The sequence below is a fragment of the Chlorocebus sabaeus genome, chromosome 3 (assembly GCF_047675955.1).
Source record: "Chlorocebus sabaeus isolate Y175 chromosome 3, mChlSab1.0.hap1, whole genome shotgun sequence".
NCBI lineage: Eukaryota > Metazoa > Chordata > Mammalia > Primates > Cercopithecidae > Chlorocebus > Chlorocebus sabaeus.
This window is the reverse complement of record NC_132906.1, coordinates 57,910,871-57,928,337: the sequence shown is the minus strand read 5'-3', so window position 1 is coordinate 57,928,337 and position 17,467 is coordinate 57,910,871. Positions and strand designations below refer to the sequence as shown.

At 38.3% G+C, this 17,467-nt stretch overlaps 1 protein-coding gene across 6 annotated transcripts in view; it reads right to left on the bottom strand.

The window, feature by feature from the left end:
- LMO7 (LIM domain 7) overlaps nt 1-17,467 on the bottom strand; it is a 219,327-nt gene that overhangs the window by 50,358 nt on the left and 151,502 nt on the right. For 5 of the 6 annotated variants that reach the window (XM_073014398.1, XM_073014399.1, XM_073014397.1 and 2 more), the window contains 5 exons: nt 14,408-14,438; nt 13,077-13,190; nt 8,599-8,797; nt 4,909-5,161; nt 248-277 (listed from right to left, as the gene is read on the bottom strand). In XM_073014398.1, the coding sequence (XP_072870499.1) occupies nt 248-277; nt 4,909-5,161; nt 8,599-8,797; nt 13,077-13,190; nt 14,408-14,438 (627 nt within the window). Of the gene's footprint in view, nt 1-247; nt 278-1,261; nt 1,982-3,689; nt 3,972-4,908; nt 5,162-8,598; nt 8,798-13,076; nt 13,191-14,407; nt 14,439-17,467 lie in introns of all 6 variants that reach the window. The other variant, XM_038007757.2, reaches the window with a different exon arrangement.

Genomic DNA, 17,467 nt, shown 5'->3' with positions numbered 1-17,467 from the left:
TTTAAAAAGGAAAAAAGAAGGGATGGAGCTAAAGTTTAAATTTTTAATAAAATAATTTTGTCATGCACTGGGCACCAAGACACAGAAATATTGCCATTAGGTTGCAAAACAAACATTTCCCATTTAAAAAATCTCATGCACAGCACACAACATCCCCATTTAGTGACATGCCATGCCAGAAATACGGTAAATTATACAAAGAACAAACAATAGGCACAGATTTTTTACTGTGAACCACATAACTTACCCATTCTCACCATAAATCTTTTGAAAGAGTCTAAGAAACCAGAAAACCAAAAATTAAAAAGTCATTTTTCCCAGTCAATTAGTTTCTAAACAGTCAATGTCTTTCACTTAAGAATCTAATTGGAAACGGACAAATCTCAAAAGGTCACTTCTTCCATCACATTCTTGATCATGTCTCAAGTTCTCATCAATTTCCTATCTCAGGAAATTCAGATTAAGCAATATGAAGAATTTCCTCAATTTACTCTGAGCTAACAAATCCATAAGAAAAGGCTTCCCATTGTCAGGAACTGTTACGTTAGATTTGGATCCTCTAATTTTATTCAACCTAATCAGATTTGTCCATCCCTAAGTTCCACAAACAGAACATTCATCAAAAAGGCAAGTTGCATAATACGAACTATCAAAATGGCCATGATTACATACACACAAAATTCAGCAGACAACAAATACCATTCATGCATTTTAACATCAATGTTTACACTGAACTTTATAAATAAAAATAAGTTACAAATGATAGTCCAAGAAACCTAGGCCAAAAAAAATTTAAGTTAAATGAAATTTGCAATGCCATATTTTCAGGGAAAATTTTACCACCCAAAAGAATCAGACACTCTAAAATGGGAGCGACACATAAAACCAAACTATCACCAGACTGTTACAGAAATGCCTGAACATGAGAAGTACAGAAATGTAAGTTGGAAAACATTTTTATGAAACTTCATATTGGTGAATAGAACCACAGTACTGCTTAAGTCAAAGGCAAGGTTTATGTATATGCAGTCTTAAACAAGTTATTTAGAGGCCTAAATAAGTTATTTAGAGATATGCAAATATGGAATTGCACTTTCTCTACAAAATGAGCGTTTTTCAAAGCAAATTAAATTTTACGGGAAGCTTCAAAATGGCACGCGACATGCAGAGTGGAGCAACATGATGAGCTGCTTTCTTGCATGAGAAAAGTTACACAAGATCATCCATCGCAAGCAAAATCCTTGCAGAAGCACACTCTGACCTCTCCACCATCAGCCTTTTCTTGTGCCTAAGTCTGCTGGCCTCCCGGATAGCCTCCCATCTCTGCAAGTCGGCCTCACTGCAGGGGCCAGGGGTGAAACTGACGGGAGGCACGGCGGTTCCCAGTTTCCAGGACTGAATCTTACGTGTCAGCATGTCATCTTTCTTCTGCCGATATGAAGGAACTAATATTCTACAGCTATTACTTTTTTCTTTGGATGGGCATGTCCTTTCAAGTACACAGAGAAATTTTGCTTGAATTTCTGGAGGAAGAGTCCAGGGTTCGGGGAAAGGGACTGGGTGGTATCTATCTGGAGCCCCGGACAGCGGTACTTCTTTCTTCTGTGCTGGAATTCGGCGAACAATCATATCATCTTTTTCCAAATCCGGAAGTACAAGTTCACCTTCTCTACACTGTAAAATTATATCTCGTTCTACAGAGTCATCTTGCTCAGAGAACTTTCTAAAGTCTTCAAAAGCTCGGAGAACATATGGATTTGCATGGAAAGCCCCAGTCTTTCTGACAAAGAAATCATCATTCTCTAAGTCAGGATCCAGGGCCGCCATCTCCAGGTCATCTCTTCTATAGCCTGGTGCATAAGAGAGATTCTTCCTGCGGGTTATGAGCCTTGGGCCAGAAGTGGGATCAATTTTGGTATGTGTTTCAGAAGACAAGATGTCATCAGAGTATGTTTGGAGGGCCTGAAGCAGTAAAAACTGACTGATGCACAGAGAGGAAAAAGGAAAGAGAATCTTATTAAGTTTGGGGAGAAAAGGTAATTAGCAGATCGACTAGCCAAAGGTAATTAGCAGACCAACTAGCCAGTTACTGAGGATAAATTATTTTAGAGGACCATTGGGGGACTCTTGCTAGGAATAGACTAGCATTTAATCCAACACCCATGACTTTCCTGGATACTCTCTAAAGAAATAAGAGCAGAGCATACTTCTCAGGAAAGCTGGGCACCATAGAGGCCATGGATGGGGCTGGAGTATAGACTAAGTACCCCTCCCAGGCACACATAAAAGCCACTCCCTGGTACCCTTTTTTCTTTTCTTTTCTTTTCTTTTTTTTTTTCAGACAGAGTTTTGCTCTGTCCCCCAGGCTGAGTGCAGTGGCGCAATCTCAGCTTACTGCAACCTCTGCCTCCTGGGTTCATGCAATTCATCTCCCTCAGCCTTCTGAGTAGCTGAGATTACAGGTGCCCCCTACCATGCCCAGCTAATTTTTGTATTTTTAGTACAGACAAGGTTTCACCATTTTAGCCAAGCTGGTCTCAAATTCCTGTGATCCACCTGCCCCGGTCTCCCAAAGTGCTGGGATTCCAGGCATAAGCCACTGTGTTTGGCCCCTGGTACCCCTCATTCCATTTGCCACCATGGCCTAAGTGCCCCCTGAAGAAGAAGGAATAATCTTTGAAAGTTTCACAAGTTGGGCATCATGCACTTTATGCAATAGGTATATGTAATCAGCCAGAAAAAGGGAAAATAAATTGCTCTGAAGTTTTATAAAAGAGCTCAAGGAATCTTTCCTTGGCATTTTCCCTAGACTTGCCCTTCCCAGTCTCTACCTGAAAGTTATTTCCTTGTTCCACATCTCCACACACAGCAAAACTGTAAAATGAGGTAAACTTTCTAAAAGCCTTTTTGAACTGGCTTTTCAAAAGAACTGCTGCATGTAAATATATCCTGTCTCACACATTATTGTGCTAAAGAAGAATGTTGAATCCTACAGACTTCCAAGCTGATGTAGTTGCACAGAAAGCAGCATGTTATACATTACGCTTTTGTACTAAGTCCACTAAATGAGTCAGGTTTCCTGATTCAATGCAATCAGGTCCCAGGTTAATGGAGCAGCAGAAGCAGGCAGAGGGGTGTCTGAGGCCAGACCCCCAGCAGGCAGGCTCATGCAGACAGGGGCACCTGGGCTCATCCGAAGCACTACTGCTTCTCCTGGCTGCATGGGAGTCCGGTGATTTTACAGCCCGTTTGGTAGCTAATTCCAGCAAGAGTGAAGGTCTTTGGCAGTTGCCGTCTAGCCTACGCTCTGCTTTTTGTGCTCTACTAAAAACGGTGGCGCTTCTGGCAGAACCTGAGTCCTCATCCTCAGAATCTGAATTCCTTCTACTGTGAGTGACATGGAGAAAAGAAGGGAGGAGGGAATGAGACAAAGAATTGGAGAAAAACAGAACTACTAAAAATAATGCCGTGCGATGACTATGTATGGAACAGGGCTTTTTAAGATCTAGATCCTCAGGTTTAAATTTAAACAGAAATTCATTTCCATTATATAGGTTCTGTAGACACTAGAGAACTAAATAGACTTTCTCTCTCTCTCTCTTATTATTATTATAAAAAACATGCACATAGAACCCCAGCTGGGGTACTGAATGTACAATGGTGTAATAGAAACATGCACAATGACAAACCTGAATCCCTGAAATTCTTTATACCATGGCTTATAAGTTTCCCTTTTTATTCTTTTCCAGTTCACATCTTCCGGGGTCCAACATTTGGGAAGAAACTGATCAAAAGCATTCCCTGGGTTTGGCATGACTGGACTGAGCTTGCGCACATAAAGATCATCCTTTACAATGTTGGGTATGCTTCTTGTCTTTGCTTTTTCCTCTTCCAAATAACAAGAGGACTTTGAAGTTCCTTGTACAGTTGGCCAGTTCTCCACATTGGTGCCCCAAATCCTCCTCTGATTACTGTTCAAAACATCCAACTGGTTAAGACACTGTATGAGCATTTGTGACACAGCACACAAACGGCATGCTTTCTGGTTCACAAAGTTTACACTACTGTGAATAAAGCAAATTAGTTCCCATTCTCATCACCACCACAACTCCTAGGACAAATTTATTATAACAGCATCTCATTTTAATTCAAGGATAGCTAGATACACATGGGCCAAAGATACTTCATTAGAAGCTGTGTTAAAAGAAAGAGGCACATAACAAACAATTTGGGGTGTTACTTTCTGAATTAAAATCAGCAGCATGATAGACAGCCGGATCCAGGACAAGTATTTCTGACCTCGTCAGTCCATACAGCCCCATGGTGAACATATCAGCAGGAGAAAATATTTGCGGACAAGAATTAGGAGAGGTGATTTTCGAGATGAAATTCTGGGGCCTCTTTTTCACTTGGAATCTACGGTTGGCTAAGTCATCCAAAACTATGTCAGGAAACCTTCGTTCTTCCTCAGAGTCCGAACCACTTTCAAAACCGTACGCCTCCCCGTGAGAGGAAGCTGGATTTGCAAAACCACACTCTGTTCTGCTAATTTGCTGAGAAATTAAAGGATTCTTTTCATGTCCACTAAGATCAATCAAAAAAGGAAAAACATTACATGGCAGGGCTCATCATGAACAATATAAATTATCTGGTAAGCTGAAAAATACCAATAAACTGAAGTCATGCATCTAAAAAAAGACCCAGCAAATCACATGCTGACATTCTAAAACAGAAGAAATGGCTTCAAGATATGTATAACTAAAAATAGAGGGATGAAAAATATTCTCACAAGTCAAGCTTAATATATGATCTATGAAACACATTTAAGAGCCATTCTTTTTACCACATTTAACATCCCACCACATTCGAAACGCATACGAAACTCAATAATCACACCCATTTCAGTACCTCGAAAATGTTCCATCTGCTTCTGTATAAACCGGGCTTGCCCAGCTTCTTCTGTTATCCTCATGTTTGTCCGGCTTTTTCTTCCTCAGAGGTGCTGGTACATAGGATGGCTGTCTACTTTTGTTGGGTAGAAAACGATTGAAGGGTAACGCAGTCTTTGGCTCAACAGCCGAAATCCTTCGATACGACATATCATCTTTATTATAATCTTGCATCTTGACTGTAAATTCCAAATCTGTGTCACTTTCAAAACCTATAAAGGAGGCACAAGAATTTGCTTTACTCTCCAGATTATTCGCCTAACTGAAACCCACACAGTGCGCCTGCTTTGTCTTTCCCTTAGAAACCCAGTGCTGCCACTGCTAACTGCAGGGAATATTTTTAGAAATTTGTCACGAAGTTGTGATAAGATCCATTAGGAGGAACTTGCTTTGCATACTGGAGGCACATGCAGTACATTCTTTTGCTGCTGTAGGCTCTAAGCAGAAAACGTCCTGTTTTACTAGTGAGCCCCTTTACTTCTCAATCTCTGTCTCCATGATTTTCCATAAGATATGTTGATGTAATACATAGAAATAAAATCTAGCAATGGAGTCACAGATACTTAAAACAACATGCAAAAGTAATTCTAGGGGAACTCAGTAATCTAAAATAAGGCATGCAGCTATCTACAATATATATGTGAGGGCAGAGATGAGGAAGGATGTAGAAAGAGAAGCAAAACAACAACAAGAAGCCTGTAAAGGGTCTGGATAGATCCGATGAACCAGAATCAGATATTAAATATGAGGTTGGACTGGATAACTTCTAAAGTTCCAAAGGACTCTCAAGTCTTATGCCCAAATGAGAGCACAGAACTCACAGTTTCTTCTGAGTGGCCATGGAAATTATACTGGGAACCTTGTATTATGATTCAAAATCATTTAAACACAAATTCAAAAGAACACCCTTTGATACACCTCAAGGTCAGATAGATACAAATAGTAATCTGCTTTCTTAAAAGAAGAAGAAGAAGAAATCTACTCTTTTAAATACAAAGGAAGAAAAGGGGAGAGAACAACACTACAGATCCAAGCCAAGTTGTCTCTCTTTCCCACCCTTCTTCTCTTCCTGCCTCCTGTGCATTTGTAAAGGTTTGGAAGTGTTACTTGCTTCTCACCAGGGTTCTCTCCGGGCCTGGCTGTGCACAGTGCCTGACAGCTACAAGCTCTCAGCAGGTAGAGCACCTGCAGGGTCAACCTGAGTTAAAGGCAGTCTCTTCCCCTCCCTCCTGCCTGGCAGGAAGCTACAGTAAATAACACTGAGAAGAGTCTACAGGAAGTCGCTTAACATACAGCTGTGAGACAGGGACACGGTAAAAGGGGAGTAGAGTCTTGGTAAAAGACAGAAAGTAAACGCAGCTATGACCATGAGGGGTAGTAGTCAATAAACTGGTGCTTTCTTTTTACCACCCTCTAAAAAACCAGACATTTATCTCTCATTTCCAATAAGTATATCAATTACTCTTGCCAAGATCTATACATGTGGAATTTTAAGTCATAAAGAGACTATTTTACTTTTTAAGATAAAGTCTTTTTTTTTTTTTAGCCCAGTACAGTACCTGCAGATAATTTTTCCCCCCAAAATATCATTCTTGATATGAGTTTTCATGTAAAACTAGAGAATGTGACATTGCAATTCTGTTATCCTAAAAATATTACCCTGTATTATAGTGCTCATCAATTTAGAACTACAATCTAGAGGGTAGCAGTAGAATTTTAACACGCTGATCACAAAAGAGTTTCATCATCCAGGTGCCTCCATCCCAGGCTTTTTTTCCCTGCTTAGTTGTAATTTCCAAGACTTCACTTCCACACTCTTCAAACAAGGTCTGCAGCCCCATTTCCAAGATCAGAAAGGAATGTGACAGTAGCCCTCTGCTTTTGGTTACATGGACAGGTGTCTATTCCAACTAGGATCTGAGAAGACGCCTTAGATTCCACACCACTGGGTGGGCCACTGCATCTGAACTGACTGAAGCCTGCATATTCCCACATGCCCTCTATCTTTTCCTCTTTTATTCCTTGGCTAGATATAAATTCCATCATTACATGGAGTAGGTTCTTCAGTCAGGGCAAAGAAATACAGCGGGTTCAGAATTTCAGCCTCTGCTTTTACAGCTTTAACCACTCAGATGAATCACATACTCATATTCATTTCCTTAAACGTATTGGAATCGTCATCTAGGCTATGAATGTGTCACACCTTGACAGGAAACAGCCAATACATGTGGCAGTAATTACAAAGGTTAATGCTTAAATAGCCTTTCACATTTTTTATTTTTAAAAACTACTACTCTAAAAGATAAAGCATTCAGGTTTTTTGTTACTATGCTTAATAAATTGTTGATTGATTTTTTGGAAAACAAATTCACAGTATGTTGCATTTATATAAGTTTCACATCAGAAGCAAAACAAATAATAAATTCTAGTTAATGATGTGCATACTGAAGTATTTAGGATAAGTGTAATATATTCCGAAATGCCTCAAAAAATAAGATGATTAAATTATAATAGAGAAAGAAAGAGGGAGGGAGGGGGAAAGAGAAAGAGAGAGAGAGAGAGAGGAGAGAGATATGGGCATAAGCCAAATCATGCATAGTAAAACATCATGGTGGAATTAGGCGACAAACACATGTGTGTTTACTGTACAATTATTTTAAGTTTGCTGATTTTTGACATTTTTGTCATAGATATGCTAGGAAAAATATCTAGAAATAGAAAAGTAATATTCCAAATACACAAGCAATGCAAAATCCCTAACAATCAAGCAGACATTCACAGTCAGAACTCAATGTTTTCACGTTGATGTCAGTAGAAGCATATAAATATTTCAAAAAAACTTTACTTGTGATTTCAATCTAGTCAAATCTGAATAGCTGGAGATGTGCAGTCAGAAATTGCTGATGCTATACCCAGTAGCCACAGGAATAAGATGTGTGTTGAAATAACTGAACTGACCATAAGCTTGGGATTTTGAAAGAAGGTTCCTTCCCACAACAAGATGTCTCTAACATGTTCCTTTCACACTTGCTCTGTCCTAGGTTAGCTCTGACCCTGAAAGGACCAAAAGAGGATTTCTACCAGCATGTTAGGTGGTGGCATATTATTCAGTCTACAAAGTTTAACATAATATTCTATCATGATAGATAGTCATTTCGTCTCATCTATAGAAATAATTGTAAAAATATCTCTTTTGTTTTTGCTTAAGAGAATTTTTTTAATCTTTTGAAAAAAGCCAAGGATGAAAGTTACTCAGAAACTAGAAGAGAATTTTTTTTTTTTTTTTTTTTTTTTGCAGAATCTTATATTCCTTTCTATGTTTAGATATATCAGTTTATAGAACTCGTGAACACAAACTAAGCCTGAATCTGGAGACAGAAGAGCCAGGATAGATTATCACTGATAAAACAGGTCACAATTAACTGTCACCTCCCAGTCCTTTCCAGAAATGAAACTTTTCAAAAATGAAACTATCACCATCATGAAGGAGAAAAAAATAACAAAACCCCCAGTTACACTTGAGTCCCTATGAAAATCCACTTCTAAGTGAAATTTTTGCCTAGTTTTTGCTCCATTTTTCTATTCTCTCTTGTTTCCAGTTCTCCCTTGATATGCAAACAAATAAAATGACAGCCAAAACACAACACACCTTCACGCCCCCCTCTCAACGTGATATCAGAGGAGCAGCTTGTCAATGACCTCGAGCCCAAAGAGTCCAAGCTTTCAAAGGAATCTTCTCTCTTATGGTGCCTTGGAGGAGCCAGAAATTCTCCACGTTCAGGACACCAGATGTCACCGTAGCCACTGTCCCTGCCACTTCTTTTCAGGAAGCTGGAGTCTTCAAGTGCCTAAAGAAACATTTTTTAAAGAATAGTAAGTTAAATAAACTTCCAAAAAATATCATCAATCGGTTATTACTTGCTTGTTTGCCTAATTTAAATTGGGTTTCATTTGACATGTAAGGCAATGAGGTTTCTGTCAGACATAGAAAAAAGCTGATGAAAAACAGAAAATAAATTTATAATTGTTTCCCCACAACTGACACAATAAGGAGGTATTCAATATTCAAAGTAACAATAAGGAGATATTCAATATTATTTAATAAACTAGTACATATGTTCTATTCAAAAATAAGGAAAATTACTAGTTTAATGATTTCATTAAAGTTCACAAAGTAACATTGAAATGCTAAACTCAGTTATTACAGTTCTCCAGCAATAAATGTGAAAAGAGTCGAAGAGAAAAACTAACCTTAACTTAGTCATCCAAAAGGAGATAAATCAGCAAGATTATATTCACTCTATCTCCAGGAAATATCTGTGATGGCTTATATAACATAAAACCTTAACAACTGAAGTTATTTAACCCTCCCCCCCAGAAAAATAAAAAGGAGCAAGTGGGCATAAATTTCACAGAATTCATATACTCTCACTAATTACACAACCTGGTTCTAAGGTCCTGGCAGCTGGCTTATCCTCCTTGTTGAATCAAGGGAAGCACACTTGTTTGCTAACATATATAACTTATTTTCTATGGACCTAAATAAAATATTAATTTTTTTTTTTTTTTTTTTTTTTTTGAGACGGAGTCTCGCTCTGTCGCCCAGGCTGGAGTGCAGTGGCCGGATCTCAGCTCACTGCCAGCTCCGCCTCCTGGGTTTTGTCCATTCTCCCGCCTCAGCCTCCCGAGTAGCTGGGACTACAGGCGTCCGCCACCTCACCCGGCTAGTTTTCTGTACTTTTTAGTAGAGACGGGGTTTCACCGTGTTAGCCAGGATGGTCTCGATCTCCTGACCTCGTGATCTGCCTGTCTCAGCCTCCCAAAGTGCTGAGATTACAGGCTTGAGCCACCACGCCCGGCCAAAATATTAATTTTTTATTGGTTCATATAAAGGATACACAGAAACATCGCAAATGATGTTAACTGTAGGTTTGTGAATTATATAGAACTTACTCAAGATAAGCACTTTTAACTAACATTCTTCTGTTAATGTTAGTGACAAAATATAACCTGGCTTTTTAAACATTAGGATTTGAGTAAAATTTACAAAGCCCATGGTGTAGTCCTGACTTACAGTAATCAATGAATATCTAGTAACTACAGTGTTTTATATGGTGAAGATAATTTTGTCATAGTAAAAATCAGAAATGTTACTTTCAGATGAGCTTACTAATACAGAGACAATTTAAAGAACCTAGTAATTACTAACAATCAAACATATTATGTGAACCTTGATTAAGTCATGATTCAAAATAAAAAGTGCTATGAAAAGTAGCTGGAGACAAGTATGAAAGTTTTAATGTCAACTGAACATTAGATAATGGGGAATATCTAAGTTTTCTTAAATATAATAAACATTGTAGCTATATAGAAGAATATTCATATTCTTAGGAGATGCATACTGAGTATTTGGGGAGAAATACACCTGCAGTTTATATTAAAATGGTTAAGTAAAAACATAGATGGATGGATAAACACATATGTAGATAAAGCCAGTATGGAAAATTGTAATAATTGAACCAGACAGTGCACATCTGGGAATTTGTTGTACTCTTCTTTCAATTTTTAATTATAAATATTTTCAACATATGAAAAAGCTGAAGAGTTTGCAGTGAATAATTAGCAGCTGTCTCAGGCATACTTTTGATCTAATACCGTCAATTCATGATTCAATTGTCTAACAACTGTTTGGAGCACTAAAAAGGTCTAGCAGATTTCAGGGGGATTTCATGTGCTTTAGATGCCGACACCCTGGCATTAGAGCTGACATCCTGTCATGAAAATGCTAGTGCCTACCTTACATCTTGCTACTTCCAAGCAGATGGGGAAGCCAGGCCTAGTGCTGGTGCCGCCAAAATGCTTCTCAAAATACAGAAAGACTTTTTTAAATGTAAGTGTTTAGATCTGTCAGGTTTCTTAGACACTTAGTTGTTAAGGCCTCAGAGTTCAACACTTAAGATAGATGTTTGACCTCATAAATGTTGAAGTTATTGATGACAGCCACTTCAGTTATAAAATAACCTTTGGCCCTGGTGCCTGGCTTTTAAGGAGGCACCCTGACAAGTCAACTAAAATGAGTCACCTCCAACTTCTAAGATGACTCACTGAGGTGCTACAACTTCCACCAATGATTTTTTATCTGGTATTTTATATAAGCTTGTAAGCATTATCCGGTTAAATGGGAAATGCCTGATGAACACATTGGTTTTGATTTTAACAGAACTGATACAAAACATATGATATAGTCACATGCCTCTAACAGCTACCCCTACTTTATTATAATGGAATGGAACCACAACCAGAGTTTTATAAACCATAAGGTCTTCATCTACCTCCTCTGGTTTTGAAACTGGTAACAGGAAACAGTCTTTGATAAAGCATTCCTGGCATAGACACTGTACCAGGATTATTCAACCTAAGTTAGACTGTCATTAAAAGGACCAAAGGCTATAAAGAGAACCCTAGTACAGAAGCCAAAGTCCCACATGTTTTTTTGGGTTTTTTTTTTGTTGTTTTTTTGTTTTTTTTTTGAGACACAGTTTTGCTCTTGTTGCCCAGGCTTGGCTCACTGCAACCTCTGCCTCCCAGGTTCAAGCAATTCTCCTGCCTCAGCCTCCCAAGTAGCTGGGATTATAGGCATGCGCCACCACGCCCAGCTAATTTTGTATTTTTAGTAGAGATGGGATTTATCCACGTTGGTCAGGCTGGTCTCAAACTCCCAACTTCGGGTGATCCACCCGCCTCAGCCTCCCAAAGTGCCAGGATTACAGGCGTAAGCCACTGTGCCCAGTACCCCACATAGGTTTTAACCAAAAGTGTTATTAGCTGAAATAACTGTAAGGCAAGGTTCTCCCCGTGCTCAAAGCCCCCTGAAATTCCTCCATTAAAGTCTCACTATTCTTCATTGCAGTGACCAATATGCTTACCTATCTTAGACAATTGTGCTTTATGAGGTTAGGTCATCTCTCATGAGTGTTTTCCCAATACTTAGTACAATGTGTATGCATGTTAATATCTCAGCTATTTCCTGAATTAACTTATTCAAGGAATTTGAATAGAGTGTTATTGACTCCTTACATTTTGGTGGTGAACAGGAATACCTGTATCTTCTAGGCTCTATAATCCCACCTCTTGCTATAATACGTGTGGCTGGGCTCAGGCAAAATTATTTAAAGATCAGGGTAGGTGCAAGCCAAGGTTATCATGTTCATCCTGGCCTAAAATTTCTTTCAATCACAGCAACTAATATTTATTGCAACCTTACGATGTACTACAGACTAATGCTAAATGCCTTACTGGTGTGGTATCATTTAACCATTAGAGAAACCCATGAAGCAATGAATACTAATTAGATGATGAAATACCATTGTGACTACACAAAAGGGCTCTTCAGAGTCCTACAAATTTCCCTGAATAAATACCCCTACCCAGAGAAATTCGTTTTTCCCATGTGGATCTTATAAATGAAGATTTGGCAGAACTACGGTCAGTCCTGGCACTTGGCTCTCTGCAGATAGTCCTCAAGCATTCAAAAGACTGTCACATTGATTCCAAAATATGAATGAGTAGAAATGTGTATAAAACAAAGGATTCTAACTTAAAACCTTATATCAAGTTCCAGTTAACACCATGTCCTACTCTTTAGGAAACAGAGGCAACATGGTAGAATTGTGGGGATATGAAAGTGTGAGCATTAAAGACCATCATTGATGATAAGAACACACTACTACAAAGAAATTGAGTAAATTCCATGCGTGTTAACAGTCCAGGAAGCACCTCTCTACTATGGGTTGAGTTTACAATGAGTATAGAAATACTTAAGCTACATAAAGTGTATAAGGAAGGAAACCAATGCATGTGTCATCAAATTACATAGAATTAAAAGGTAAGCAAGTCTCTCTACCTTGGAAATTGCTCTGGATTAGATCCAACTCACTCCTTGATGCCAGCATATAAAGCCAGGAAATGAGTAACATTCCTCTTTACTCAGTCCAATCGAGAGTGGGACAAAGAGAGTCAGAGTTGCCATATTTGTTACAGAGGAAAAGGAGAAGAAGAAGAGAGGAGGAAGGGAAAGTAGTGATACTGTATTACACCAGTAATCTCACACAGATGTAGTTTACTTACCTTCGTCAGGGCTTGTCCTAAAAGATTCTCAAACGCTTTCAAATTAAGATGGGGACCATTATAGTATGGGTTGCTTTGTGCTTTTCTTCCCAGCCAGTACAATGTTATCAAAACCTTAAAAAAAAAAAAAAAAAAAAAAAAAATCCATGAATAACAAGATCAGTCGATTAGCAACCAACTGCAAGCTCAAATGTAGGTGAGTACTGTAGATAAATGATAGCACATATTACTCTGTGGGTGCAAAGTAGACTTTCTTTTAAGTTTATGGGAAAGGGAAAAGGCATTACAAATCTTAATTTTTCTTGCTACATTTTCCTGTCTCTGAGCAAGTTCTTAGACCAAAAGTCCAGACTCCAAAAGGTAGTCATGCATATACTCTACTAGTATATATGAAGAGGGAAAAAAATAAGAGAAAACACAAATGAAACTTTTAAAGCAATCAATATTTTTTCATTGAACTTACAGAATGATCACCTAAACATCAGTAATTCTCAGCTTCCTTAATAAGGATGTTAAACTTTTTAATAAAGCTGCAACATTTTTAGATATTCTTGCAATTTCCATAAAATATTGTAAGACATATGAGTCTACATTGATCAATTACCCAGGGCCCTTAAACATTCAGTGCTTTTCCTTAAAGTCTAAATTGGTAGTTTCCTATTTACTCCCATAAAAATCTTAAAATATGTTTACTTGCCTTTAGCATATTACTAACACATAACAAACAGCTTCCTAAATGTAACCTATCCTCTTATACCACTCTAACCAATTGTTTTTAAATTTTATTTTATTTTAAGTTCTGGGATACATGTGCAGGATGTGCAGGTTTGTTACGTAGGTAAACGTGTGCCATTGTGGTTTGCTGCCCCTATCAACCCATCACCTGGCTATTAAGTCCCACATGCATTAGCTATTTATCCTGAGGCTCTCCTTCCCCCATCACCTGACAGGCCCTAATGTGTGCTGTTCCCCTCTCTCTGTCCATGAGTTCTCATTGTTCAGCTCTGGAATACGATGCAGCCATTAAAAGAAACAAGATCATGTCCTTTGCAGGGACATGGTCAGAGCTGGAAGCCATTATCCTCAGCAAACTAATGGAGGAGCAGAAAACCAAATACCACATGTTCTCCCTTATAAGTGGGAGCTGAACAATCTAACCATATATTGTAATACATATATTTAAACATACCTACTGTTTGTAACTGATTGGTCTGTAACCAAAAATTTAATTAGAAAAGAGATGTAGAGTATACTTTTAGATTCACTGCCTTCTTACAGAACATGGAAGTGAAAACCACCTATAATGCTACATTAAGGTAAATGTATCTTACATTTTTCACTCTCCTATCAGTCTCTTCTTGCCTGTAAAGAAAGAAAATATCTATTAGGTAATATCCGTGAACTTTAAATTATTAATTATAGCTAGAAAAAAACTCATTTTTATTCTAAAATTCTATGAATATTAATATCACATGGAAGTTCAAATCTCTTAGAGCTCATATTATCTCCATCAGAAGAATTTTTCCATATGCATTGATTCGACAAAAGTATAATGCATTGATTTTCTGTATTCATTGATATTCATTAATATAATTGTCAGTTTTCTATAAAAAGCAGTGCTGTTTTTTCATTTTAGTCTAATTTTTAAATACGTTATATGCATTTTTTGTATTTCTTTCTTAAATAAGGTTTAAACCCAATGAGGGGGGATCAGTGTGTTCATGAAAGAAAAACTGGGAAATGGGGGGAAAAAAACCTTAAAAACACAAAGAGGCGGGTGTGGTGGCTCACACCTGTAATCCCAGCACTTTGGGAGGCCGAGGCGGGTGGATCATGAGGTCAGGAGATTGAGACCATCCTGGTTAACACGGTGAAACCCCATTTCTACTAAAAATTAAAAAAAAATTAGCCGGGCGTGGTGGCAGACGCCTGTAGTCCCAGCTACTCGGGAGGCTGAGGCAGGAGAATGGTGTGAACCCAGGAGGCAGAGCTTGCAGTGAGCCAAGATTGGGCCACTGCACTCCAGCCTGGGCGACAGAGCAAGACTCCATATCAAAACAACAACAACAAACAAACAAACAAAAAACATACACACACAAAGAAAAATAAAAGCGACTTTGCACTGAGGTTTTTTTTTTTTTTTTTGCCATCATCCATAGGGTTTTTCATCCAAGTTCCCCAGAACAAACTGCTCAGAGACTTTGACCCTGCAAATGTTGAAAAGTGGCAGTTTAAAAAACAGCCATGAACCTCTGCCTGAATAAACTTCACTGTATTATAAGAATCATGGGTTTTTTGCTCACATATGAAAGGGCATGATACTTATGGGAGAAGTTAAAAAGAGGCAGATGTCACCACAGTGTTGAAGAAGCAACAAAATGCTTCTTCACAAAGGGATGGGTCATCCTAAAAAGAAAGCACTTCCCCTCATTAGAGACACTTAAGCAGGATGGGTGTGAATTCAGAGACTTGTAGAAGCCTGAGTGAGAAAGCTTCTAAGTGGCCTGTCCAGTCTAACAGTACAGTAGTATATTTCAAGATAAAATATACACACATCTATATATGCATGTAGAAGACATCAACATAAAACACATATATATTCATATATACAAAGAAAAAATAAAAGGAGAATGTGAGTACACAGAGACAAATTTTTAACTTAACTTTCAAAGAATCAACAAGGGAACTAAGACCACTCCTTTTCAGAAAACAAACATGTACTGAAATGAACCTAAGAATAGCATGCACCTCTCACCCACCTCCCAAAACAACATCTCAACAATGAAATTCATGAACTCTCACACTACTGATGGAAATGTAAATTGGTACAACTACTTAAACTCTTAAGTCACTTGGTAATATGTATTCAAGCTAAATACATTGATATTATACAACCTAATAATTCCATTCCTAGGTATACATCCAACATAAACGCTTACATATGTTGACAAAAAGTTATATACAAGAATGTTTATGACAGTACTATTCATCACAACAAAAACTAGAAGCAGGGTCGATGTCTTTAACATTATAATAGATAAATTATGGCATATCCACATAATGAAATATCATATGGCAATGAAAATAACCTTCAACTACATTCAACCACAAGTTCAACCTCTCAAATAATGGAAAGAAAAAGAAGCCAAATGCAAAAGAGTTCCAGTTGTATTATTCTATTCCTATAAAGTACAAAGACAGGCTGAACAAAAAAATGCTGTTAGAAGTCAGGGCAGTGGTAACCCTTGTGGGAAGAGAATGACAGAAGAGATTAGAAGGGGATGGGGCACTAGGATGCCAACTGTTTATGCTTCAATCTGGAAGCTGGCTACCTAGGTGTGCTCAGTTTCCAAAAAGTATTTACGTTGTACATTTATAATATGTATACTTTTCTGTATATTATCCTTCAAAAAAGTAAACAAGTAGAATAAATTCCACAGCCCATGTGCTCAAACCATAGCTTATCTCTTGAGTAAAAAGAAAATTATCTTATAAAAATCCACAGCAATGGCTGGGTGCAGTGGCTCATGCCTGTAATCCCAGCACTTTGGGAGGCTGAGGCAGGCACAGTCCCTGAGGTCAGGAGTTCGAGACCAGCCTGGCCAACACGGGGAAACCCTGCGTCTACTAAAAGGACAAAAATTAGCCGGGCGTGGTGGTCGGTGCCTGTAATTCCAGCTACTCAGGAGGCTGAGGCAGGAAAACAGCTTGAACCCAGGAGGCAGAGGTTGCAGTGAGCTGAGATTGCGCCACTGCATTCCAGCCTGGGCGACAAGAGCAAGACTCCATCTCAAACAAACAAGCAAACAACCAACCCAGCACTTTAACTTAGAAGTAGTAAGTGGGGAAAGTCACTAGAAACTGACAACAAAAAATAGCAGAGTTGCAAATATATAGCCCCTTTTTTAGACTAATAACCAATATACATATGTCAAACATTAAATTAGCCAAAGCACAAAAGAACCATCAATGCCCAAGACAAAGAATGCACTGGGCTGAACATCCTCCCACTTTGATCATAAGCACACTCAAGGCAGAAGGAAAAACAGAGCTCTCTTGAACCCCTGACCTCATTTCCACAGTCCTCATAAAGGTTTCTAATCCAACACACTCATTTGCTTTTCACTTTTTATCATGATAAAACAATCATTAGAAATACAAGTGATGTCCTAATCTGTGATAAACACAATAAGCAGTGACCTTTCCATTATTACCTTTTACTCACTTTACATTCCCTTCTAAATATGAGCATTTATAACATGCTCTTGGACATGATACATGGACCAGCCAAATTAGTGTCCTATCTTTGAAATGCAATGCCAGGAATTCAAGTAGTCAATGATTTGCTGGAGTAAACAGAGTTTACTCTCCCACATACAAATGTAACCCAC